At 39.6% G+C, this 27,970-nt stretch overlaps 1 protein-coding gene across 5 annotated transcripts; it reads right to left on the bottom strand.

The window, feature by feature from the left end:
- Positions 1-791: 791 nt before the first annotated feature.
- Positions 792-24,841, bottom strand: LOC119746154 (branched-chain-amino-acid aminotransferase-like protein 2). Of its 5 annotated transcripts, XM_038222960.1 has the most exons (4): positions 13,388-14,650; positions 13,013-13,147; positions 12,827-12,842; positions 792-2,098 (listed from the first exon to the last, which is right to left on the bottom strand). In XM_038222960.1, exon 4 carries the CDS (start codon positions 2,083-2,085, stop codon positions 1,270-1,272), a length of 816 nt encoding a protein of 271 aa, XP_038078888.1. In that variant the 5' UTR covers positions 2,086-2,098; positions 12,827-12,842; positions 13,013-13,147; positions 13,388-14,650; the 3' UTR covers positions 792-1,269. The 5 variants fall into 5 exon arrangements, with proteins under 5 accessions (XP_038078888.1, XP_038078891.1, XP_038078892.1 ...); XM_038222963.1 differs by lacking the exons at positions 12,827-12,842; positions 13,013-13,147; positions 13,388-14,650 and adding an exon at positions 24,291-24,841; XM_038222964.1 differs by lacking the exons at positions 12,827-12,842; positions 13,013-13,147; positions 13,388-14,650 and adding an exon at positions 24,323-24,841.
- Positions 24,842-27,970: the final 3,129 nt, after the last annotated feature.

Here is a 27,970-nt window from a genome sequence, read left to right as displayed (position 1 = left end):
CTGCACTTGAAAAGCAGTAAATCTCAATGAGGACCCAGCACAAAACGGGCGTTGTCAGTGGCTATGGCTGCGGCTATACGGAGTCACGTGAGGATCGTGATGGCCCGCGGTGGAGCGTTCGGTTGTCGTAAATAACTCGTCTACCTGAAGTTACCCGAGTTCGGGTAAGCTACTCGAACGCACCTATACTGCTCTGAGGCAAGTTAAAACTGTACGAGATCGTTGTCTATAGCTTTATTGTGGAGTGACTGTTGCATGGATCTGTGGTAAAATCTTGAACGAGAGAATTCTTTAACAGGCATAAACATTGGGTTAATTCAAGGTAAATTTAAGCTCACTGTTGAACTACGGTATAGGTTGTACTTAGGCAAACGCAGGGAATTCGGAAGAGAGTGGGACTGGAACAGTGGCGGTTTTACGGGGGGAGGCTAGGGGGGCTTTAGCCCCCCCAAAAATTGTCTAGCCCCCCCCCCCCCCGAAAAAAAATCCATAAAAAAAATTGTACTAGCAAAATGAAAGAATGTGACGTACATGCGAACGGTCTCCCCCTAGAGATATAGTCGTGAGAAGGGTGCATTTGTACACTTTTGGTTAATATAATTATCAAGTACGCGTTGTTGTGCGCGCGCAATATGAGGCGCGGCGTATTGGTTTGTGCGCAGCTCTGGTCATAGTCACGCCCATTATTATGTCATAGTCACGCCCATTATAACCTCCTAATTTGCATGTTATACGTCGCTACAACAACGCTAGAGGGCTCTTCACCTGTGAAAGAAGTTACCCAATTCAACTTTTAATGTTTTCACACGTTCTAAAAATGTTTTAATGTATAATTCTCAATTATTTATAGTAATATATTTTCATCCTCCTCATCAGCTAGACAATGCCAGGCCGTAAATTACAGTTTAAATCCTTGAAATTTTAAAAACGTGCTTCATTTGTTTCTCTATTTTTAAGGTCTACTTTGCTGAGTTATTCAAATTACTCAGTGAATGGTAACAATGTCTTAATGATCTGAAAATCGAAAAGAATGTGATCAACAAAATATTCATCCAGTAACGAGTTAGTTAAAAGTTACAAAATCTGTTCTTTAGAGTGGAAACACTGACAGTTACAAGAATTCAAAGTTCTCCATATACCGGTACCGGTACTACATCTAAAATTCTAAACGCAGTGTGTACTGTACTACTACACTGCGCAGGCCTTCCTCTAACTGTCATAAGACTATCATTTTGCAGTGCACACAAGATCAGAATTGATCCAAGTCAACTAGTGTTCTGGCTTCACACGCTTTCCATGAAGGATTTCGTAGAATGGCCGCGCCTCGTCGATTAATTCACGAAGTACCTGCGGCAGACCACTCATATCAACGGGCTTGGGGTCGCTGAATAACCAACCCGAACTCTTGAGGGCGTTCTCGTAAGCCCCGCTAATCTTGTGGATGGCGAGCATGGCCTTAGAGTTGGTCCAAGGTATCTCCGTGATGGGCTCCCACTTGAGGAGAGATTCTCGGAACGGAAGGTCCAGGGCCTTGCAGAATGCACGCAGCATCTTCTCAGGGTCACGCTGGAGGTCATCTGCATCTAAGATCACGGGAGGTTTACCCAGCCAAGACTCAAGATGCTCTGCCAACTTGACCAGGTCTCCGAATCCGCCGCCCGTCATTCCTGTCGATTTGACCAACTGCACGTACTGATCCACAGTCAACCCCGCGCGCTCCGAAAGTCGGATTCCGGAGCTGACGGTCTTCTCCGGGTTGCGGATGATGAACGCGTGCGTGTAACCGTTCGGCAGCTTGTCGTACCACCCCGTTACGTTACTGGCGAGGTCCTTGATAAAAACAAGATCCCTGGTTGGATAATCGGTCTCTAGGAGCGCCTTGACTTCAGCATACGACATCTCGTCATCCACTTTTATCGGCAGAGGAAATTGAATGGTGGCGTCCGGGCCGAAACTGGCTGCTCCCGCGTACAGTTCATTGAAGACTTCCACGTTGCCATAGTTACCGAAGCTCATTACCATGGCAGTAGACAAGCAACGCCCAGTGGACCAAAGAGCGAGGCGTTTGGGTTTAGAATCCGCCATTTTCAGCAACTCACTGTAATAACAGAAGAAACAAACGTCAATTGGATAGTGGGCTCTAAAAAGTCCATGGCCTATACTTAGGTCTGTAAAATGCATAAAAGCCACTTAAATTTCCTTCAGAAAAATTCGAAAAATAAATACGGGTATAGTCCCAGCCAATTGCACACGCTTTTCGTACTGAAAAGTTTTGTCTGAAGAGAACAACTTACTGAGATTTCAGATTGTTGTCATCAGTCTCTTGTAGCGTGCGCGGGTCAATTAACTTTTTAAATCATGCACGTGTCGTTCTAGGTGTCAATAACGTGATCCTTAATAACTCTGTTGTTTACCAATGGAAATAAACTAAAATTTCAGATCATGTAAACATGGCATGACAAATTTCACGGAGCGAGTTTAATCAGCTCTGTGCAAGGGAGTGATATTTAAACGCCGTACGAAAAAGATACTTGCTTTCAGAATGTCGATACAGCGCTGGAGACGGTTGCGGAAGGCGCGTGCTGCGGCCGAAAGCTTCTGAAGGAATGCAGGATCACCCCCTGATGTCATTGCACAGCTCCTCGATCGTGTGTTGAGATAAACGATCGAGGAGCTGTGCAATGACATCAGGGGTGATCCTGCATTCATTCAGAAGCCGTCGACCGCAGCACGCGCCTTTATCTCCATGCAACGCTGTATCGACATTGGAGGACGCCAAGTTGAAAGTGGCAGATTCTAAAAGTAAGGTTGTTTCGTATAACGTTTAAATCTCACCCTCTTGCACAAAGCTGATGAAACTCGCTCCAAAAATTGTGTCAAGTCTTGTTGACATGATCTAAAATTTTGGTTGATTCCATTGGTAAACTAGAAAGCACGCACTGAATAATTGCCTGGGTTAATTTTACCCAGAAAGGGTGAAAACTGCAACGACCCAAAATTGGGTTGTTCTTTACCCAATTGTTTGGGTTAGCCTATAATTTCTATTAAATTCAACAAAAACATGTGGTCATTCAAGACCAAATGTATTTTGGTCTTATATGACTACAACGTTTGGTTGAATTTAACAGATATAGGCTAACCCAAACAATTGGGTAAAGAACAACCCAATTTTGGGTAGTTGCAGTTTTCACCCTTTCTGGGGTAAAATTGACCCAGGCATTTTTTTAGTGCTCAGAGAGCGCAAACCTCCGCCAAGGCTAAACAATTCCCCGCCATATTGTCAGTACACCCAAAAGAAACACTCGCATAAAGCCCGGTTCATACTTCACGCGAAAGCATGTGCGAAGCGAAATTCATGTCGTCAACAATAGTGGACGCGCTTCGAATGTATTGTTGACGTCACGAATTTCGCTTTCGCTTTCGCGTGAAGTATGAACCGGTGTAGCGTGAATATCCAACTCCATGAAATGTGGACTCATTGGTAGTACTGCGCACGCGTGAGTACGATACTAAGCTATTTTTAGGATCGTTTCGGGAGAGTGACCTGTCACGTGCGAGGGATTAACCAATAATAGGGAAATAGGGGTCCGATTTTCATAGGAGTCGGATTTTCATGTGACACCGGGCTTAATGGTGAAGAATCCTTAAAAAAATCCTGGATCCAGACCCAGATTCGGATCACTTCTAGAATGTGATCGATTTGTACTTCTATCAAGAACCACCTCTAAAAAAATGTTCATGCAAATCCTTCCGTAGGCTATGTGTTCGAGTTATCGTGTTAACAGACAAACCAACAAACCAACCAACAAAGTAACCAAATTCGATGAAAACATAGCCTCCTTGGCGGTAAAAACAGACTTATTTAGGATCAAAAGTATGACTTTTTTTTTGTGACAAGTATAACAGAGAAATAAGTTGTTGCAGCTGATGGAGGAATGAAACTATATAGCCAGCATAACAAACATGGGCGTCGCCAGGGTTTTTCCGGGGGGGGGCAAAGCAAATTTTTCCCCAAATGTTCGTAACTTTTTCATTATATTCTCAATTTATCATTTTTCCGAGCGTGAGCAGGGGAACAATTGCCCTAAACCCCCCCCCCCCAACCATCAAAGAAACAGGCATATGGCTTCGCACCTCTTTTTCCCTTTTTTTCCGCCCTCTTTTTTTTTACCGTTTTCCGGGGGGGGGCAAGTGCCCCCTCCCCCCCCCCCCCCCCCGCGACGCCCATGATAACAAACAGCGGTAATGTGGTACGTGGGACACCGAGCTATTTTATCAACAATAAATTGTCAATCATTTGGAACATCCAAATAAGCTCTTAAAACACACTTTTTCCCACCAAACTATTTGTAATCTTTGTCTTACTCTGGTTCAGCGCATTGGGGACTTTGTGTGAAATACGCTTTAAACTTACCGTTTGTTACAATTATAATAAGCCTCAGTACTTATGACGTCACACTTTGCTTACATGATCACTTTCCTATGGAGCCATGGGGGCCAACGGTATACCGAGCACCATAGGAAATCACACGCATAAACAAAATGTGACGTCATCAGTACAGAGGCTTATTGCGATCCATATGTGACCTTTTCCAAATATTACCGCCGAGTGATAAACTCGTGCATTGCACGCACAGGTCACGGTCGGTTAAAACACCATTGTGTGTGGGAGATTTTTCGCTGTGATTGCAAGAAACGTGTGTATACAATGAAAACACGATGGATGCAGTATAATCTTTGTACCATAGCCTAGCCTACTGCGAACTGAAATTCTGTTAATATTAAAAAAAAAAGCCCATACGATTGTTCTTCGTCGCGTATTTTCCATACTGGCAAACAGGTTGCACCGCGCCTTTTACCTGTTCGCCGGTATGGGAAAGGCGCTTACGGTGCAACCAGTTAGCAAAAAACGCGACGAATTTTCTCACGCATGCATGCATCAACTAGGAGTATATGACATGTACACATTATTATGTGGGCAATTGTTAATCTCGAAGGACTTTGGATTTAGGAAGCAAGTTCAACTGTACATGCAATATCAAAGCCGACAATTCAACAATGTTCAACATAATTTCCTTTGCGGAATTAATGGCCTTGGAGTTGTATCGCCTAAGCCAACACATGCAAGTGAACCTACGTACAGTACCACCATGGCACTCCAATTAACATCTCAAGACGTTCGACTTGCTAACATTCATGATGCAGGCCTTATAATGTTTGTACACTTACACATTCGTTGGGAGACTGTCACGTCAACACCGTTACCCGTACTATATGCTGTCAACTCAGACACCAAATTCAAAATGCAAACTCACGTATGTTCTGATGAAATGTATGTTCGTGGAGATCGTGATGATGATATTGACCTCCATTGTCATGTCATAGTCTGGTTCCCAGACCAAAATATTCTGACTATTCCTGATGAATCTTAGATTCATGTCAGGGCCGGGTGCTGTGGGTGCAGGCCAGTAAATCGGTCCGTAATTATCTACGCCGACCAAATCACGATTTGCATGGCCTCAAATTATCCAGTATTTGAGCATAATTGTGGGCCATGAACTTGAGGGTTTGCAAAAAATATAGGTGGAAGCCGTGCACAGGAGAGTGAGCTTGTATTTCTATGAAATTTGCATGAAATCACGTCAACACCGTTACCCGTACTATCCCAGCAGGCACCGACCGTCAGACTGACGTTGTATAATCGTTGTTTTATGGTCGCAACGTCGGATCAACCATACATAACCGAAAATCAACGTTGTTTTAGTCGACCAAAAGACGACGTTGTCATTATAACGTCCGCCAGACGTTGCTTTAGTGTCGACAATTTAACGTCAGAATTTTACGTAACAACAACGTCGAAATATAGTTGGAATTTGGTCGGGAATATTACCAAACGTAATTTCAACCATGGTATGACGTTGTTTTGTCAACGTCTATACAACGGACTGAAAAACAACGTTGTATTATTGTTATTTTTGCGTTTGCCTTCGCGACGTCGCAATTATGTCATGTTTTCAACCAAGATATGACGTTTGCTTTCTAACGTCGTTTCAACAACTCAAAAAACGACGTTGAATTGTGGTTGGCCGTCGGTTATAATATCCGACGTCGTACTTATGTCATGCTTTTGACTAAAATGCAACGTCCGTTTTTGACGTTTTTTCAACGACTCAAAAAGTGACGTTGAATTATGGTCGGCTGTCGGTTATAATATATGACGTCGTTATTTGGTCATGTTTTTAACCATTATTTTACGTCCGTTTTCTAACGTCGTGTCAACGAATCAAATAATGACGTTGACTTCCGGTCGTTTGATGGTTAAAATATTTGAACGTCATTATTAAGTCACGGTTTTACCCAAACTATAACGTCAGTTCTCTGACGTCTTTTCAGCGACTCAAAAATGACGTTGGATTATGGTCAGACGCTGGTTATAATATTTGACGTCATTTTTAAGTCATGTTTTCAACCATGATATTACGTTCGTTTTCTAACGTCGTTCAAATGACTCAAAATCGACGTTGTTTTGTGGTTGGCTGTTGGTTATAATAACTGACGTCGTACTTATGTCATGCTTTAAACCAAAACACAACGTCCATTATCTGACGTCATTTCAACATCTTAAAAAGCGACGTTGAATAGTGGTCGGCTGCTAGTTATAATATTTGACGTCGTTATTAAGTCATGTTTTCAACCATGATATTACGTCTGTTTTCTAACGTCATTTCAACGAATCAATTAACGACGTTGATTTCTGGTCAGTGGATGGTTACAATATCGTTATGTCATGGTTTAACCCAAAATATAACGTCCGTTTTCTGACGGTCTTTTCAGCAACTCAAAAATGACGTTGAATTGTGGTCGGCTGTTGGTTATTTACATTACGTCGATAGTGTGTCATGGTTTCGACCAAAATATAACGTCCGTTTTTCACTTAATAAAATAAAAAAGTCATTAAAGAATGCATGTGCAACGTCGTAATTCCCAAACGAAATTATCGGACGCCTTATTAATTTGAACGACTAAAAAAGACGTTGAATTGTGGTCAGCTAGCTGATGGTTATAAAATTGATGTCCGGTCTGCAGTTTCATCATTGTTTCAACCAAAATATATCGCCCGTTTTGACGACTTTTTCACTTAGCTGCGGCGCGCGCCAATTATAATTGTCTTGGCCCAGAGCCAAGTGCCGCGCGCGCGAAAACCGTATAGCCCAAGCGTATTACACGTAAGCATATGTATGCCCTGTGTGTGACCTCTTGCATTCCAACGAACTCCACTACTGTACGACTCTGGCCAGTTTGAATATCCGTTAAAACAACAGTCACAACTGAAGCAGCTTTGGGAAGAGACATATTGGCCCAAAATGAACAAGTTTTGTGCACCTTTCAACAAGATTTCAAGTCAAGATTTAGTTCTGCAATGGAGTACTGTTAACATTGGAGATGTTCCCAACCCCGATCCTAACTTCAAGTCAAGATACGACACCAAGATGTATAGGACAAGCACAAGTCAAGATTTCGATTGAACCGCAATCAAGATGATCTGATTTTGCAATGTCTGAAAATGGTAAGTTTCAAACGTGAATGTTTCCGAGTTAGAGATTTGCAATTTCTTTGAAGGTCAATAGTTGGAAATTGTATCTCTATTATATCTTTATTATGTTCCTTATCAGTCATGTCAGTTGTAACATTAAAATTCCATGGAAAGTACCTTAACTTCACTGTAGAAAGTTGTTAATGTTAGACTAGACATGTTGGATGCTATTGTCATTTCATATTTTAAAAACAAAGTTACACTAACGGTGCCCTTTATTTAAACATTGAAGAAGTAGAAAATCCTAACTAATCAGCAGTCATGCATGTTCTGCCCGCTTTCCATCATCATGTCCAATCTTTATTTAGCCCTAGGAAAAATGAGGTCATTTTAAAGTATATCTCAACATGAGACAAGTTTCCCACACGTACTGGGTTGATTGAAGATTTAGAATATTCAATTTATTGTGAATTTAACTGCACCGCAACATATTCCGCATCCGGCCTAACTCAAACGATCGGAATGTCTCTTTTATTTTTTACAGATATTTTGATACAGATACGTTTTCAATCTAGTTTTAAAAGTGTTCAGAGTTTGGGAATCACTTATGACGATACATTATGCCACTTTTCTTTTGTTGTGTACTCTATGTCATGTTTTGTTAATAACACGGCGTACGCAATGCTAAATAAATGTTAATTATTTTTTATAATTATTAAGAAAGTTACGGTGCTTGCAATTTTAAATTTTTCATTAATTAATTTCAGTAATATTCGTTTCTTAGAATCGCATGAAATTGCCCATTAGACTTAAAATAGGCCTATGCTTCGACTTGTCTTCTTCATGAGAACTATTTTTAATACTTATTTCGGATTTCTGAAAATTAAACTTTTGTTTTAATTATTTACGAGTCATCATTATTTTAAAAATGTGTTGGCATTCAAGAAAATTGACAATGTTGTTCATTTTTTTCCCTTTTCCAGCTCTCTGCTTTGGTCAGTTGAGGGAGACGAATACACTACCTAAGCCCTACTTTACGTGGCACCATGCATCATCAGGATCAACATCGACCGCCTGATGTCTTCTATACCTGCACAAATATTCACAAAAGAGATTAGAGATCATGTCTGTGTTGGTTGTGATTCAGTGTTTGATTCAAAGGCTCAAACCGACGTCTATTTTTTTTTATTTCATGTCCAAATTAAGTTGAACTGTGGTAATGAAATCTGATGTCAAAATTGATCGGCCCATCAACATTGAACATTTGAAGCGTCTATTTGCCATTGTTTAAACCTGTCAGACTGACGCCACTATTTTTACTATTAACTAAAGTTAGAAAACTTAACACTGTTATTTCGGTTGTGTACTATGTGAACCTAGCCAACCAGTTGTGTAAAAAAACTGAACAAGTTGTGTAATATTTTTACACTGTTGTGTAAACAACAGTTTACACAACAGGTTGCTAGGTTCATATAGTACATAACCGTTTGATTTTTACACAACCGAAATAACAGTGTTCAACGTCTACAAAAATTACATTTGCAACCATGTACTGACCTAACTTCAACCATGAAATCCGAACGTTGAAAGGACGTTATTACGACGGTCAGATAGACGTCAATTTTGACCTCACTCAGACGTTATAATGTGGTCATTTTTCGACGTCTAAATAACTTCAACCGCGACGTCCTGTCGACGTCCATATAACCAGTCAAATCACGGTCAGACTGACGTCATAATTTGACTATATTCGGACGTTAGCTTTCGGTCAGGTTTTCGACGTCCAAATAACTGACACTTTCAACCATATTCTAACCTAAATTCAACCAACAATCTGACGTCCTGTCGACGTCCATGTAACCAGTTAATCATGGTCAGACTGACGTCATAATTTGACTATATACAGACGTTAGATTTCGGTCAGGATTAGCAGTTAATCATGGTCAGACTGACGTCATAATTTTAACCACATACCGACGTTAGAATTTGGTCAGGTTTTCAACGTCTAAAAAACTTACACTTACAACCACGACGGCAACCAAAAAACAACGTCGGAGTTGGTCGGAATCTGACGTCAGATAGACGTTAAACCGACCAAAAATGCCTGCTGGGATATGCTGTCAACTCAGACACCAAATTAAAAATGCAAACTCACGTATGTTCTGATGAAATGTATGTTCGTGGAGATCGTGATGATGATATTGACCTCAATTGTCATGTCATAGTCTGGTTCCCAGACCAAAAGATTCTGACTATTCCTGATGAATCTTATTCACGTCAGGGGTGCTGTGGGTGCAGGCCAGTATAATCGGTCCGTAATTATCTACGCCGACCAAATCACGATTTGCATGGCCTCAAATTATCCAGTATTTGAGCATAATTGTGGGCCATGAACTTGAGGGTTTGCAAAAAATATAGGTGGAAGCCGTGCACAGGAGAGTGAGCTTGTATTTCTATGAAATTTGCATGAAATTGGGGCCCTAAAAGCGCTCTATTTTGCAATGGAGTGTATGCACACCGTTTTTCAAAATGGCGATGGGCTTCAGGACTATTTTAAGGGGTGATCATTTTCGGATGGAAATTTCTCCCAAAAGTCATAAGATTACCCCCCCCCCCCAAAAAAAAAGTATTGAAACGAAAATGAAAGATGATGAATAAGCTGTAATTTGATGTGTATCTTGAACACCTTGGAGAATTAGTATTTTTTCTGAATTTCTGAAAAGGGGGTTTTATAATTGGGATGTGTAGCAGTTTACTGCACCCTGTGATGTGACGGAGGTGCGACGACGGCTGTTTGATGCTGTATAATTAGCAACCGTTGAGGGGCAAGATAGTGGCATGTAGGCCTATATATAAATTTCAACTTAAGCATTAATACACTCATTTCCGTTTTGTTCCTTTTTTCACACACAAAAACACAGATCGTGTGATTGTAATGTTTGTTATCTATGGGTGTGTTCGATTAGCTCACCCGGGTCGACAGGGGTCAGCCCCGTGCCGTCTATCAGCTCTGACGTCATCCTCGGGGCTCACCCGGGTCACCGGTCAGGCACCACAGACTCTGCTCGTGGAGCAAATCGAGTCATTGGTGGAAATACGTCACAAGAAAGAGTTGTTCATCCCTTGGCGGCCTGGTAGAAATGTCAAGTGGACCCAAAAATAAACTTTATGTGACTGAGTGTAAAGGTAATTGAGTTCATTGCGACTTAAAAGGCTATAGGCCTAATTCCAGCCCAACTTTGTTTTTGAGTTTTGCAATGGACCGTTCCGGATTTGGCCATAAGCCCCGCCCACCGTAGCAACCGCATGGCAACGCATTAGCTCGGTCAAGCTCAGTGTCGACTTTAGGGTACTTTGCACTGACGCGTATACAAATAGCCTCAACAATGCGAGCGGATCTTGCCAAAGGGCGGTAGATTTAAATTCTTTCGGCGTGTAAAACATGGGCAAATGGAGGATACCGGGAAAGTGAAGATACAATTACTCCAAGAATGAACAGATGAATGAAGTTGCATTTGTAGTTTTGAAATTAGAGGATGGCCATCAGGTGGCAACACCAGGAAAATATGCTGCCGAAGTACATAGGCCTTTGCCTACGGTTAACGGTTATAGCTTAGCCTAACGTTAGACTGAGGGAGACGCCACAAATCTTGAATTTAAAGCAGAGTTATACAGAGCAGATGTAGCTGGGTGAGTAAGCATGTATATAACTTGTTTATTCTCTTTGTTCAAAACAAATAAAACAAAAAAAATGGTGGGTCGCTATTCTGATAAAATATGAAAAATGTTATTTCCTTTTTATATTATTTATATTATAATACCACGGTAATAAAAAAAAAAATCCATCGCAATTGAAATCCTACCGTAGAACACTCGTACTTGCTGGTCCTTTCATTTTGTTTACATTCAGATCCGAATATGGCCGTCCATCGTGACACGCTGCCCAGTCAGGCCTTGGTTCTTTATTCTTATACATTTTCAAGTTTTCTTTTTGGCTTAAAAAATGGGGGAAAACAATTCTATTCAGTGGGTCCAGATGTCTGGTGCCGTAGTTTTATGTGCCACAACAGCAGATTTCGACCATTTTTTAATTAACCGAAACGTACGGACAAAAAGCCCCATTTTAGGACCAAAATATTTACACGGTTCCGTCAAACCCATTGGTTTGTGTACATTTTTCATCACGCATGTGGCCGAGTTTGACCGAGGTATTGGCGGACATCGACTGGTTGTCAAGTTAACGTGGTCACCTGACGAAAAGACGCAATCTAATTGGTCAATGCGCGCTGTTTGATTGACAGGCCGGAACGGTTTATTGACTGAAAAGCAGTAAATCTCAATGAGGACCCAGCACGAAACGGCCGTTTTGTCAGTGGCTATGGCTGCGGCTATACGGAGTCACGTGAGGATCGTGATGGCCCGTGGTGGAGCGTTCGGCTGTCGTAAATAACTCGTCTACCTGAAGTTACCCGAGTTCGGGTAAGCTACTCGAACGCACCTATACTGCTCTGAGGCAAGTTAAAACTGTCCGAGATCGTTGTCTATAGCTTCATTGTTGAGTGACTAGTGCATGGATCTTTCTTAAAATCTTGAACGAGAGAGTTCTGTAACAGGCATAAACATAGGGTTAAGGTAAATTTAAGCTCACTTGTTGAACTACGGTATAGGTTGTACTTAGGCGGACGCAGGGAATTCGGAAGAGAGTGTGACTGGAAAAATAAAACACTCAGTCAAACTCGATGTGTAATTGGAGACCTTGCATGTGTGGGTTTCTTTCTATCAAAGTACCAATGTTTTGGCCTGTATTTTTTTTCATTGACCCAAAATAAGTCCACAGACCGATGATTAACTCTCTATCTTCAATTTATTGTGAATCTTAACAGCGAAGAAAATATATAAACACAATATATTTGTTGAAAAAGTGTTGGTGGAAAACTTGGGGGGGGGGCAATAACGTAACTTACTTTCAATGAGGACGCTGTTCAAATCCGACAATCATTAGCACTATATTACAGAATAGTGTACAAATACCCCTGACGAATTCTGTGCACAGGCGGACATTATTACCAGTATATTTTGTTCATTTTTTTATTTAGATCGGGGGGGGGGGGTCCCACGTTATTTTTTTATGTATTTCCATGCAAAAAGATGCGACGATTTTTTAAGAGAAACGAACAGGAACTTTCAGGAGCTGTATTGTAAAACTCAGTCGAGTGTTGCTAAAATTCGTGTTCCTGCCCTTGTGAACAATTGCACTCCGTTATGTTTTTTTTCCTCGTCTCTGCTACTTACACGAAGCAAGAAGAATCTGCAAAGATAAAAGAAATAATTATATCTAATTTATTACACTTTGTTCACATTCGAAGCACATCCCAACTATTGGATTGAATACATTTGATATGCCACTTCCCGAAGATCAAGACAAAAAATAAAAATGAATAATAAAAAAATACATCTAAATCCCTTGAGCTAAATTACCTCAACATTTGGTGAAGACTTGCTCTGCAAGCAGGTCATCAGTCCTTCCGTCTATCCTCCTCCCTGCTTCCGGTTCCTTTAAGAAGTGATTGTATCTTCGTCCAGAAAGATAGCTCATCTTGTAGACCGTCATCTCTGCGAAAAGATTAGAAGGAACACATGTAAGAAAAGGTGTGCGTGACAATGTTGCTTTTCTTTTGTATTTTTCGATTTGTCAAGTTTTTAAGTGATTATTTTTCAATTTTACATTAAATTTATTTTCGTCTAGGCTTATCTTTTTTTTTAATAAGGTATCATTACTCGCTCAGCAGAATAACGTGAAACATCCCAAGACATTTTTCGAAAGGAAAATAACATCAACACATGTATTTTTACCTGGGAATCAGTAATGGGTCGCCCGATAAGCAGGGTCATCCAGCCATCCGTTGTTCCTCCTCCCTGCTTCCGGTTCCTCCGTGTCAGCAGCTCCTGACATGAGCTCATCTGGCTTGCTGGTCCTTCTAATCAAATTGCAAGTGGCTGAAAATAAAAGAATCTTCCTAGCGGAGCTAGGTTATGTTTAATGTACAGTGGTTTCCTGATCAAATTTGTGACCGGTGCAGGCATGCTGTGGTATAAAGAGAAGGAAAACGTATTTTAATGGTTCTTTACCTGACCACTATCAAGATACAATCATAAAAGGGGAAACTTAGTTTAGGTTTACGCTACTTAGATCTCTAGGCCTAACTGGGTGCAAAGTATCTACAGACGGTGAAGATAATCCAATCAGTGGCCCTTACGTAACCACTGGAATGGATTAAACTGTTGAGATGAGAAAAAGAAAGCTTAGTTTATGGATAATTTGGTGAAGATAATCCAATTAGTGGCCCTTACCCGACCACTGTAATGGATTCAACCGTTGAGAAAGAAAGCTTAATTTAGACTAAATAGATAATTTGGTCAACTGGTCGCGAAGATGATATTCCAGTTTGCGCAAAGCAACTTACGCGCAACGCGGTTCAAAGGGAAACAACATTCACATTGCCGACCAGCTGTGATCGGACTTATCAGAATTGAAAAATACCATCGATCAAAACCTCTACTTGTGTTGTGGTTGTTAAAAAAAACCAATTGATGCAAATTGTTTCATCCTGTTTTTAGGCTATGCTCTTTACAGCGATTACAAGGTGTATCCGACGTTACAGGTGTCATTACACCTGATTTACAATTTAAAAAAATGACACAATGGCCCTAACACAAAAGGCAACTGTCGATCTTTACGAATCGGATATGGAAGAACAAGTCACAAGTGGCATCGTCTAAACCATCATTTTGATTACGTTTCAAGACCGTTACATATTTAAAAGAATATGTAAGATCTGCACATGACCCTAAATGTGAAGAGCATTTACATATACGTGGCCCTATACGTGTAGAACAGTACATCTCCAAGAAAATGTTTGTCACTCAGACAAATAAAGTAGAATTTTAAACATGGCCCTAAAGGGTATTTGACTACGTGAACCGCGGTGAAGTTACAACAGGTGAGCAAAACACAGAGTATATACAAGAAAACTTAGATCCAACGTTAGAGCTTATTTAAGCTTCAAAATAGCTATTCATACTCAACACATGTCCCTAGAGTATTTTAAACAATGATTCGCACTCAAGACGAGATTATGAATGCATAAGCAGTTTTCAAGAAAATACGCGTCTGGTTATTGGAGGAATGTATACAGAACGGAGCAATATAAGATCTCTATAGACTGCATGGCCCTAAAAAAATGTTGCATGATAAATTAGAAAGAATTTTTTACAAAAACAAATTAAGACATGTTCACATGGCCCTGGAATCCTGTACAAAATTTGTCACTTAACTACAGAAGATCATACACAAGAAAAATTGGGTTTGGCAGAAATCTCTACAAAACGGCGATGAAAGACACGACTGGAATTCAAAAAGTTTCATTCGCACGTATGACCCTAAATATCTTACACGAATTGTTACACGTGGAAAAAAAACATTCCTACAAACATGACCCCATACGTATTACAATCATTGTCTTTAAATGTCAAGCATAAGACATTTTTGTGCAAGATTAAACAGAAAATGTGCAGATGTTGCAAATAGGAAAAGAAGCAGAACGATTTACTTTTACATGGCCCCACCATGATTTGACCATACAAATCCTTCCTAAATAGCATGTACTACGTGGTTCAGCAGTTTTGAGTACTCGCGTGTATATGATCGTCTTCCAACTTGTACTCGTGTAATCGGTTTCGCACTCGAACTCAAAACGAACTCGTTAACGTTAACAAACGATACATTTGTTATTTTAATCCGTACCTATAGCAGGTTGGTATCCGTCGTCATATTTTCTTCCTATACACATATCAAGGACGACACAAAATGAATCAGTTTATTTTTTATTTTTTCGATTATACGGTTCTTGAACTCGAATACGAACTGGTACCTCGTATTTCGTATACTCGATCCCCAAACACGAACTCGCACTCGTCATTTTTTTCGGCTCGAAGTCGAACTCCTGTCACTTTGTTCGAACTTGAGCTCAAACACGAACTTTGTTCGCATTCGAACTTATCATGCGTATGAACTCGTACTCGTAAAAGAACGATTAATGTGTTGTTTTAATCCATATCTGCAGGTCGTTATATACACCGTCTTTTTTCTTCCTGTACACAAATCGACAAAACGATTAATGAAAGACACAATGATTGACCTTGACTTTGTTCGCACTCGAACTCAACACGAACACGCTATCGTTGAAGAACGATAAATTTGTTGTTTTAATCCATACTTGCAGGTCGATAAACACCGTCTTTTTCTTCCTATACACAAATCGGACAAATGATTAACAAATGAAAGATACAATTTAATGATTGACATTGACTTTGTTCTCACCCGAACTCAACACGAACACGCTATCGTGAACGAACGATGCATTTTGTTGTTTTAATCCATACCTACAGGTTCATCGTCTTATTTTGTTCCTATACACAAATCGGTCAAACAATTGACAAATGATTGACAAGATGTTATGATTGACACTAACTCTTTTCGCACGCGAACTCAACACGAACTCGTAATCGTTAACGAACGATGCATTCGCAGTTTGATATTATTCGTCTTGTCGAATAAAACGATTGCTGACAGTCAGTTTTTGTTTTCGATTTCACGGTTCCGCTCTTAAAATTTTTCCTCATTGATTTATTTCACCCTTGAGGATTTTCGGCTTTTAATTTATACATGTCATCTTTTGAAAAGTCATTTTCAATCGAACAGAAAGCGCGCGAGTATAGTTATTTCGAATACACAATTATTTCGGAATCGTACATTACTGACACCCAAAGACGTGGGCATTTAGAAACAAATTATCACGATTTATTTTGCACATCCAAGCGGCGGGATTTTCATTCCTTTCCCACATGGTGCTTGGTATTGTGTCGTAAGTAAGAATCGTGCGGAGAGGTTCCTTGGAGAAATTATTATCTTTAACTCTTTGTCTTCCTTACAAAACAGCTCTTAATTACGTCAACTTAATACATTATTAAAGTATGATTTGTTGGCGATGTAGCACCCATCAAGGGTGTGGTCTTCCTCAATAGTAGCACCCATCAAGGGTGTCGTTCTCCATCAAGGGTGTCGTTCTTCTCAATAGTAGCACCCATCAAGGGTGTCGTTCTTCTCAATAGTAGCACCATTCAAGGGTGTCGTCCTTCTCGTTAGTAGCATTAAGGGTGTCGTATTTCTCAATAGTTGCACCCATCAAGGATGTGAGGTTAATCTCAATAGTAGCACCCATCAAGGGTTTAATGTTAATCAATACAGTATAGCACCCATCAAGAGTGCCGTTCTTCTCAATAGTACCACCCATCAAGGGTGTTGTCCTTCTCAATAGTAGCACCCATCAAGGGTGTCGTCCTTCTCAATAGTACCACCCATCAAGGGTGTCGTCCTTCTCAATAGTAGCACACATCAAGGGTGAGGTTATTCAATACAGTAGTAGCACCCATCAAGGGTGAGGTTATTTTCAATAGTAGTACCCATGGGTGTAGTAGCACCCATCAAGGGTGTAGTAGCACCCATCAAGGGTGTAGTAGCACCCATCAAGGGTGTAGTAGCACCCATCAAGGGTGTAGTAGCACCCATCAAGGGTGTAGTAGCACCCATCAAGGGTGTAGTAGCACCCATCAAGGGTTTAATGTTAATCAATACAGTATAGCACCCATCAAGAGTGTCATTCTTCTCAATAGTAGCACCCATCAAGGGTGTCGTTCCAAGGGTGTCGTCTTTCTCAATCATATTTCAACGGCATTCCAATGGACATTATCCAACACAACAGTTTACAGGATTATTTCACAAAAAAATTTAAGGAATGCATAATGAACATCTTTACACCATTAATTCTTCAAGGTAATTGCTTCGTCTTTATACAGAAATAATCAGCAAACTATTATGGTTGTGATGTGGCAAAGCTCAAGGCAATGCCATTGATTTGATATTGATTTCTGTTGATATAACATCTCCGACGGTCGTCTTCATCGCTGATTCTTCAGTTTGTATTAGTCGAATAAAGTCCGTGAAGTTAAAAGTTTACTTGTTTTCGTACTTCAACTGGCGTTATTATGGCCAATGCAGAATTGGCATTGTCAGGATAACGTTGGTATAAATTAATAACTTTTGTATTCCCTCCCCAATTCCCAAAGTTCCTAAATGTCTTGCAAGCTGCTCTTTCCGCGCTTTTTGCAGTACGCTGAAGCTCCCTTAACTTTGTTTATTATTATTATCATTATTATTATTATTTTATTACACCAGCTATTTATACACGTTCATGTTTATATAGCTTTGCCTTAATCGTTTTCTTTAAGGAGGAAAAACTCAGAGTTTAAGAACTTTAGATTTGAAAATATTATTTTTATAGTGAATGTGTTATTAAAAAAAAACTGTTTTACGATTTTTATTCAGAAAAAGGTACTAATTTTTTTTACAATAATTATGTTTTAAAGAGCTCCGTATAGTAGCTGTATGAGTCGATAAAATCTCTTTTATCACTGAAGGTAGACATTATCGTCGTTTTAATGAAATAATTAACTGATTTGGTATCAGGATATCAAGATATCGTTAACCAGTGAAAAATCATCTCTGGATGACGATATCCTACAAGATATCATCACCCCGAGAAATATTTACTTTCTCGAGAAGATAACATCTCACCAAAAAGATACAGTAAACCCGAGAAATGTTTTTCCTCGAGAAGACGACATCTCACCTATAAAATATCACCAATCCGTGATGAATTATCTCGGAAAGACGATATCTAACTTACAAGACATCATCCACCCGAGATATACTTTTTCTCGAGAAGATGACATCTGATCAACACGATATCTTCTTCCCGAGAAATGTTTTCTTTCTTGGGAAGAGGATATTTCACCTACAAGATATCATCGACCAGAGATTTTTTTTCTCGAGAAGACAACATCTCACCCTACAAACAAGATATCACCAACCCGTGATGACACATTATCTCGGGAAGACGATGTCTTATTTTCAAGATATCATCAACCCAAGAAATATTTTTTTCTCGGGAAGACGGCATGTCACCTACAAGATATCACCAACCCGTGAACACTTTCTCGGGAAGACGATATCATACCTACAATTATAACAGTCGCGAAAACTACCCCAAAGATGTCCCCCTATTTAATAAATGACAGATGCTCATCAACCCATGTAACCAAAGAGCTCAGTAACGTGTGTCTACTTATTTCAGAAACATTGATTTTGAAAAGATTTTTTTTTTATATTGATCACATTTTTTATCCATTAGAATACACTACCTCGATACAGATTTTTAATTGATTACCGTTCATTATGTTTTTAAGGATCAAGTTACGATGATCTTAACTGTGCCATGCACGAAAAGGTTATTTTTGTAACTTCGTAATTGTTTTGTTAAAAAAAATTATAAGTTAATTTTTACACCATGGCTGTGCCAGGTCACGCTCCCTTACGCTGCTGCTGGTGTGCTCGGCTGCCTACGCACGCCATGTGCCTATACCCCCACCCACCCCGCCTTAATCCTACGCCTTAACCTGAATCGTAATCATTCATTTAATACAATCATAACTTTGCCTTATTTGCCCTCTTTGATCTTGAAAACGTCGAATTTCGCTGGTCTCGATCTCAACAGCGGGTCTTCTCCAATGCTTATGAGCTTCAAATAATTCCGTCGGCTATCTTTTAAAATCTAAATTTTTACAATCATAATCAAACGAATTCAGCTCTCAATATTTTTTTCTTCTGCTGTCCAGTTGAAATTATATTCGCATTCATAATATACAAGTTACCCTGAAGCTAATGGTGTAAAGTTCATTATTTTAAGCAATTTATACAAATTTAAAATCCGTGGATACATCGTCCATAAAATCGATTTTGGTCCATTGGAATGCCGTCCTATAATACTCTAAACAGTGTGTTTGCATTCAATAATGTCAGATTTATGATAAAATCCACCGGCTCCGTTGTTCTCTCCTCGAATTCATGGTATTCAGGTTTTTCATTTCATCTTTAAATAATGAAATAAGAGCTCGAAACCAGTTATTCTGGTAAGTTTTTAACCAGTAATTTAATACAATTATAACAAAAAGGCAAACCAAATTCCAAGGAACCCTCCATTCTTAATCTGAACATGTTTACTCCAACATTTCAGGAAACCCCTAAAATAGTACAGGCAATATAAGGTTTGACCTCAAACAAATTGCAACAGAATTTTTTTCACCACAGTGCATTTCTATAAGGTCCCTTAAATGACATACTAAAAGTCTTAAAAAATCGAGGTGGTGGAAATATGCCTAATTTGCATAAATCCAAAATGGCCGCATATGTTAGGACTTTCGCATTGATTTGGTCATATTTCTCATACTAGGTGGATTTTAGAGGTACTTTAAACAACAGTTTTAGTCCTTTTACATTGATTTACTCATTATTTAAGTCCTAGGTAAATTCCAAGATCCCTATGTTTTTGAAATTTTTCAAATGCCGTATAATTTGCATAAATGCCGTATATCAATTTGCCTAATTAAAGTTAAAATAATGGATGCCATGTGTGGACATGTACCAATTGAGTGTTCCCTGATAATCCAAGTCAAATTTGACACCACAGTGCATTGCTATAAGGTCCCTAAAAAAGTTGTTAAAAATCCAAATGGTGGAAATATGCCTAATTTACATAAATTCAAAAGGCCGCTAATTACATGATTTTCATATGATTTGGCGCGGCCATAATAGTATATAGGCCGTTATGTACTTTTGCTTTTTTTTTTTTTTTTAAGAAGTAATTTTTGCCATATTTGGAAAGAGTTTACCTCCCTAAGCCAGAAATGCATTGAAGACATTTTTTCCCAGCTACCGTGTGGCGGCCATCTTGGATTTCAAAATGGCCGCCATTTCGAGCATAATTTGTATCATAACTTCGGACTTGATTGTCACATGAAGTTTATTTTGATGGCAAACCCCATGTTTTTGATACCAAGGAACCTGAGTACATTATTGTTTATGGTGTACTCCAAATGGATGGCAGCCATCTTGGATATTTCAAATATATGGCCGCCATTTTCGGCTTATTTGCATAATAAATTTGGACTCGAATGGCGTACGAAGTCAATTTCGGTGGCAAACCCCATACATTTGATACCAAGTAATCTTAATGACCCATTGCTGATGATCTATCCCAGATGGATGGCAGCCATCTTGGATTTTTTTTCTCGAAATAGCCGCCATCTTGGATCTTATTTATAATAACATTGCACCTGAATGTCCAATGAAGTCCATGTATTTGAATGAATTCAAGTAAATCACTGTGGACGGGGTACTTACAGTTGATGGCAGCCATCTTTGATATTTCATAATTGCCGCCATTCTGAACTATTTGCATAATAAATTTGGACTTCAATGTCGTATGAAGTCACTATTGGTGGTGGCAAAGCCCATAAATTTGATACCAAGGAATCCAATTAGCACATTTAGGCATCCCAAATGGATGGCAGCCATATTGGATATTCAAAAATAGCGGCCATCTTTGATTTCATTTAAATAATAAGGTGGCACCTGAATGTCGTATGAAGTCCATTTTGGTGGCAAACTGCATATGTTCTTGATACCAAGGAATCCAAGTTAATCATTGTTGATGGGGTACTCCACTGGGAGTATACCCCATCAACAATGATTTTCGTGGGTTCATTGGTATCAAAAACATGGGGTTTGCCACCAAACTGAACTTCATATGACAATCAGGTCCGAAGTTAGATACAAATTAGGCCCGAAATGGCGGCCATTTTGAATTCCAAGATGACCGCCACATGGTAGATAGAAAAAAAATGTTACCAACGGATTTCCAGCTTAGGAAGGTAAAGTCTATCCAAATAATTATGAGAAAAATTCCTTCTTTAGCAAAGAAAAATGCAGTGGCCAAAAATATGACATAATATGCTATCTAGTAATAACTCTCGTCCTAAGTTGCTTTTTGGGGTACTTTAAACAACATTTTGTCATTTGACATTGGGGTCATTCAGTGTCAAATCACCCCCCAAAACTTTTAAATTTGAAACCCCAACCTCTTCAAATTGGATCATATTTAGTTTATGGGGTAATTTTGGCTGAAAAGCCGAAATTTTAAGTTTTAGCACCATCGGACAAACAGTTTTCGCGCTACCGCCCAGGCAATTTTGGTCAAAATGGACATTGCTGCCATTTTTAAATGACCATATTTCTATAATCTGTGAGCCAAATGTGTTAATCTTAATTTCTTTTGAAAGGTTACATCATGAGAAATCCAAATTTACCATTGTTTTTTTTCATGTCGGGGTTATTTTAAGTAAAATTACATTTTGACCTTGAATTTGACCTTGAATTTGACCTAGTGGATCACCCGACATTGAGACAAACGCGGATGAAAATTAAACCCCAAGATGTTCGCTACAAAATATCAACAAATTGGGAAAGATATTTTTTGTTCGGTTTTTGGCTCATCTCAAAATTGGCATACGCGTTGCAAAATGTGATATCCCTATGCAGTGTACTAGTGGATTTAAAGTAGGCATTTTTTTGTCTCTGAAATTTGTTAAAATTATTCCTCCTATTTCTGAGTTAATTCATCAATCACTATTTTTTTACGGCCGTAAAGTGTTATGTAACTTCGGAGGTGGGTGCTAGGTGAATTATGCACATCGTAATTCCTTTTCCCTTTGTTGCATACCAATTCCGGGCTTGCACCTATGCGGTAGGGGTATAAAACCATCGCCCACGTATTTTCGGATTGAGGTTTGCGGTTTTTTGGTTTATTTCTTTCCCGTATATATAATATGATTTTTGTGATTTGTAACTCCTGTGTTGAATCCTCTGTTCTCTTGAGTTATTCCTTGATTTTTGGTCCGAGTGGAGCGGCACAAGGATTCGCTCTGCGACACAGGGATATCACATTTTCCAACACTAATACCAACTTTGACAAGAGCTAGAAACGTTAACAAAAAAATTATACCCCATAGGAAACATAGGATCTCATAAGGTACCTCGGACTGGAATGATGATGAAATCAATGTCAAAGGACAAATTGTTGTTCAAAGTACTCCAAAAAGCAATGCAGGACAAGAGTTATGGCCAAATCAAAAATCATGTAATTAGTGGCCATTTTGAATTTATGCAAATTAGGCATATTTCCACCACTTGGATTTCTTTCCTTTTTTAAGGAACCTTATAGCAATGCACCATGGTGTGATATTAATTTATGTACATGACTGGACTTGGATTATCAGGGAAAATTTTATTGTGACATGTCCACACATGACAGCCATAATTTTAACTTTAATCTATGCAAATTAATAAATGGCATTTATGCAAATTATTATCGGCATATCGCAAATTTGGGAAACATAGGGATATTGAAACTTACCAAGGTCTAGAATAATGAGTAAATTCGCCTGATGATCGCCACGCAGTGTGCGTGTGCGTGAAACCAATGGTAGCAGAATAGACTGAACCTATATGTTATATATAGATTCATATATGTATCATATTGCAGATAGTATATATATATATATTACAGCATAAAAAAATGAATATAAATCATCTACAGATCTTTTCTGAAGTCAATGGGCATCTCAATAATAAATTAAGATCAACTCTCTGTGTTTAGTATTAAATATATTGTTGCAGCATCACTAAATATTCCATTATAAAGTAGCAAAAAAAGTGGTACTGGGTGTGGTTAAGAAACACATTAGAAAACTACTTTCCACCACTCGGATTTCTTAAGACTTTTAATATGTTATAGAGGAGATTTTTCTGAGTAATAACCTTTTTAAATGGTTTCTGTTGCAATTTGTTTGAGGTTACCCCTTAATTTTTCACATAATGCCTGTACTAAAAAGCCTTGCTGGAATGTCTTTGAAAATTAAGCATCGACGGTGCACCTGGCCGCATACCGCGCGCGCGGCCTTTTCAACTTTTCAACCAATAAGAATCATCGGAGTATACGAACACGCCCACGCTGCACCGGTCACGAGCGGCTCGCGTGCCGACTACCGCACACTCGCTCTCGATTGCGCTTTTGTAACAACGCGCGAAATACGCGATGAACCAAAGGCATGTATTCATTATGCAAATTACTCTACATCAAACGGGCTTTCGCCTACAGGAATGGCATTTCAACGTACAATATTCAGCAATGCAAAAGACAAACTCAATGTATAGGGGACTCAAAATTGACGCCATTTTGTTGTCAACAAACACACATGCATCGTGCTTATTCTAATATCTCGATATATTAAAAATGAGATTTTGTGCAATGAAATTCTGCAATTCGTCTATTTAAAAATAGAAGAATTGCAGAATTTCATTGCACAATATTCAACAATGCAAAATACAACTTTAGGAATTTTTCTGGCTCCACTTTACTTTGAAGTGAGGTTTAAAATGCAGGCAGAAATATCAGGTGCCTTATTGCTCAAAATGCAGAATATTGAGATACTTTGAATAAAAAATGTTGCAACCTGATGCCACTTCAGCGGTTGTGTAGGCTACAAAGTCTATGGAGTGTCAAGAAAAGTTTCGAAGTATTTCCTAACAGATTCATGTCTTATCATAATTTTTGCAATGACTGACCTTCATTGAGATGATATATGAAGAGAAAAGTGGCGTCGGGTTGCAATATTTTTTTTCCGATGCTTTTTTCCTCTTTTGGTTCTGTGTGACCGGAGGAGAAGATAAATGTTCACTCACCTCGATAATTCCTTATTTAATGTTGGACTTACCCCGACGAACTCCTAAAGCTTGACTTCAGTATTTTCCAATAACTTCGACAAAGTTAGAATTTCACAAAAAAATCCATGCGTCCATTCAGTTTCAGTTCAGCACAAAATGAACATTCAAAGGAATTCAGTTGCGAAGTCCAGTTCAGTTCTGTAAAACAAAAGTTATGCCAAGTTCTGTAGGCCTACAGCAATGTTCAAGTCAGTTTTTCACTACGGGTGACGACGACGCAACATGTCTGCATTGAGATGTTGCAGTGACCCCGTATATGAGGCCGAATTTCTGGTCGAATTGCAAGACTCCAAGCGTCCAAATTTGATGTTTTTTCGCGCCCATAAAGACTCCAGGGTATGATGTACAAGTTTACGCGTTGGTGGCTGGAAGCTGGACGGTCAAATCGGAGGTTAAGGTCTCAAACTTTGCTTGAGAAATTCGAGGCATTTTTTTTGTGACTGACCAAAAAATAGCGGCAAGACATTGCGCGCTGTCTCCCATCAGCGTCCGTTGACCCCATTCTCGGTAATTTTCCATGGCGTAATGATATGGAGGTAAACAGTGTCATTTGTATATCGCTGACTGTTGCTGCATAGTCCGTACGTACCGGGGTGTTTGCGCTGCCTTAGGTCGAAGTACTCAGCGTATATTTCTCCGCATACTTATTTAATGCCAAAAATTTCATCGTGAATCCAAATTGTTAATGAAAGAAAAAGAAACAAATATGAAGGAATAACCTTCATTTCCAGATGGAGTAGCATCAATTTCAGAAAAAAAAACCTATTTTTTTTAAAAGACGGGAGGACATTCATTCAGGGGCGGATACATGCATTTTCGCAGATGGGGGGGGGGGGTCAGTACGTATTTGTACAAAATAGTGTACAAATACCCCTTAACCTAGCTGGCTCTGTCCATATTTTTGTGCACAGGCGGACATTATTACATGTATAATTATTTTGGGTGTCAGAGCGGGAGGGGGGCGTTCGCGTTGTTTTTGAGGAATTTCTACGGATTTGTTTTTCTACAGAACGGGGGGGGGTTCAACCCCCTCCCCCCCCCCCTCCCAGATCCGCGCCTGACATTCGAGGAAGTATCCGTGACGTAGCACGCGTGGCTCTCATTGGTCAGAAGCATGTAGGTGATGTCTGCTCGTAAATCTAGCCAATTTGATTGGACGAAAGACGGTCTGGTAAAACAAAACTGAGCAGACGAAAAATGCTGTGCATACCGTACAGGGTGACGTTTTAGCCGATTTTCGGATAGATTTGCCCACGGATCCTACACACAAGGACGAACGACTGTTCTGAGCTCTAGAACTAAATGCACTGAACAGACTTGCCTTAATTGGTTAGACGCGCGATAGGGCCACAAAAAAAAAATCGGTCTCTGGTCAGACCGAAGTTCAGGAATTGATGCGGCGACTCGGTTTTTTTTTTTTTCAAGCTTGAATTGTACAGACAAGGTGGGTACTATTGTGTGTCATTATACATTGGTGTTCTCCATAATTTGCCTTGGTGCCCTTTATCATTTGCCTTGGTGCAACTTCCCCATTCCTTGGTGCTCCTTAGTACAAAAATTTGAGGAGGTGCAGCGATAGAGGGCGCTATTGTGGCTTCCGTGTTAATTTGAAGGGGAAAAAAGGTTGACGCGCATGATTTAAATCGACGCGCGCGCTGACCAGAGACAGAGGTATTTTTTTTAATTTTTTTTTTGGCCTAACAGGCATAGTATACCCGTTGGCATGTTGATCGCGAATTTTCCAGGTGTTCCGTTGTGTCAGGTTTTTGGCACGACATCTAAACCGGAAATATAAAACTTTAAGCAAAACCACTCCTTATGTAAGATATATACTTGTTCCAAAATTGTTTGAAAATAAATACTTCAGGATATAACACATGGCATTGTGCAGTTGTTGCCGTCATTTAGCCGGGAAATAAAGGTCGAATATGCCACCTTTTTCCCGAGAAGACTGTTTACCCAAATCTCGGTTTTGATTAGGCTTGCATTACATTTTTTTAGAGAGATGTGGTCCCGAACCGACAAAACAAATGCGACATTTTCATCGTTCATTTTAAAGCTAATGATATTGTGCTCGGCGTTAACATGGTCATGTAGTTATCACTTATCAGAATTCAATAATGAAGGCCAAAAACGTAGGATCATAAATATTCAAAAATATAAATGGGCTGGCTTGACAGCCTTCGACACCAGATCAGAGTCCTGCATATTTGATAGGCACCGCGCGCAGTGTAGTGGTACGGTGAAGCGGTTAAGCTGTCTGGGTCTTTGTTGACAAGTATTCAAGGTAATTGCCACCTGTACGGGCCGTTATCTCTGTCTACAACCGGGAGTTTGGCTTATTAGTCGTCAATCCTTGTGTGTATAGATCCGTGGTTAATTAAAGTCTCAAGTTTTGTTTGTGAAATTTAGGGATTTTTTTTTGGGGGGGGGGGGGTTGACTGACCAAAAATAGCGGGAAAACATTGCGAGCCGCCTCCCAGTGTCCGTTGACCCTGTTCTCTGTAATTTTTGGCGTAATGATATGGAGGTAAAACATGTGTCATTTTTATACAGCTGGCTGTTGCTGCGTACCGGGCCGTAGCGCTGCCTTGAGTCGAAGTACTCAGCGTGTATTTCTCCACATACCAATTTCTCTACTTAGACATATTTAAACATATTTGTCAAAATTTTGTCGTGAATGGAAATTGTCAATGAAAGAAAAAGAAACAAATATGAAGGAAGAGTCTTCATTTCCAGATGAAGTAGCATCAATTTCGGGGGAAATGCTCAATTTTTGTTTCAAGATGGGAGGACATTCGAGGAAGTATCTGTGACGTACACGCGTGACTCGCGTGGCCTGTCTCTCATTGGTCAGAAGCCTGTAGGTGACGTCTTCTCGTCAATCTAGCCAATTTGATTGGACGAATGAGCAGACAAAAAAGTGTACATTGGTGCAGGGTGACGTTTTAGCCGATTTTCGGCTAGATTTGATATACTGTTTGGGAAAAAAGAATCGAGCAGAAAACCTAGCATAAGGAAAGTGTTAGAAGATTTCGAGCAGAATTCTGTAAAATCGGTGTTACTTGTCAAACAAAATAGCAGATTTTGTTTTGAACATGCTTCAATCGCTTCAAATAAACCCTTGAATAGCGGGGGATAGGCAGGCCTGAGTCCTAGCGTAGAGATTCCCTGACGTGTACGACTACACAGTAAAGTAATATAGGCATGGAAGCTAACCTAGACACGCGCCAATTAAAAATATCTGTAATATAATCAACCTACTTATTTTTTAGAGGACATTTTATAATTTTTTCTATTGTATTTCTCTTTGGTTTTTCAAAGGATTATCTTTTTTAAAGAAACTTGTATAACATCTATGCCTATATGTGCTTGTAATGCGTTTCGTGTAATTCTGTGTGATTTAGCAGATTTTTGTTAGATCTTTAGCAGAACTTTGAAATGCATCTGGCAGAATTTACCGATTTTCATCCGGCCACCTTGGTACGTAAATGCACTCTGAAAACGCTGAACAAGATAGTGCAAATAAATATAGGCCCCGGCATGCCATTTTAGCTTGAAGTAATGTGCTATACCGTATACACATAGGTCAGACCAGATCTCGATGTTGGCACCATCTAATGTGGCAATACTTTAAT

Source organism: Patiria miniata, unplaced genomic scaffold, assembly GCF_015706575.1.
Source record: "Patiria miniata isolate m_02_andy unplaced genomic scaffold, ASM1570657v1 HiC_scaffold_7, whole genome shotgun sequence".
In the NCBI taxonomy this organism is placed as follows: Eukaryota; Metazoa; Echinodermata; class Asteroidea; order Valvatida; family Asterinidae; genus Patiria; species Patiria miniata.
This window is presented reverse-complemented; position numbering and strand designations above follow the sequence as displayed.

Bases quoted from the DNA above. Each gene is read 5' to 3' on its own strand.
- LOC119746154 (XM_038222963.1), bottom strand. From the start codon at position 2,085: ATGGCGGATTCTAAACCCAAACGCCTCGCTCTTTGGTCCACTGGGCGT.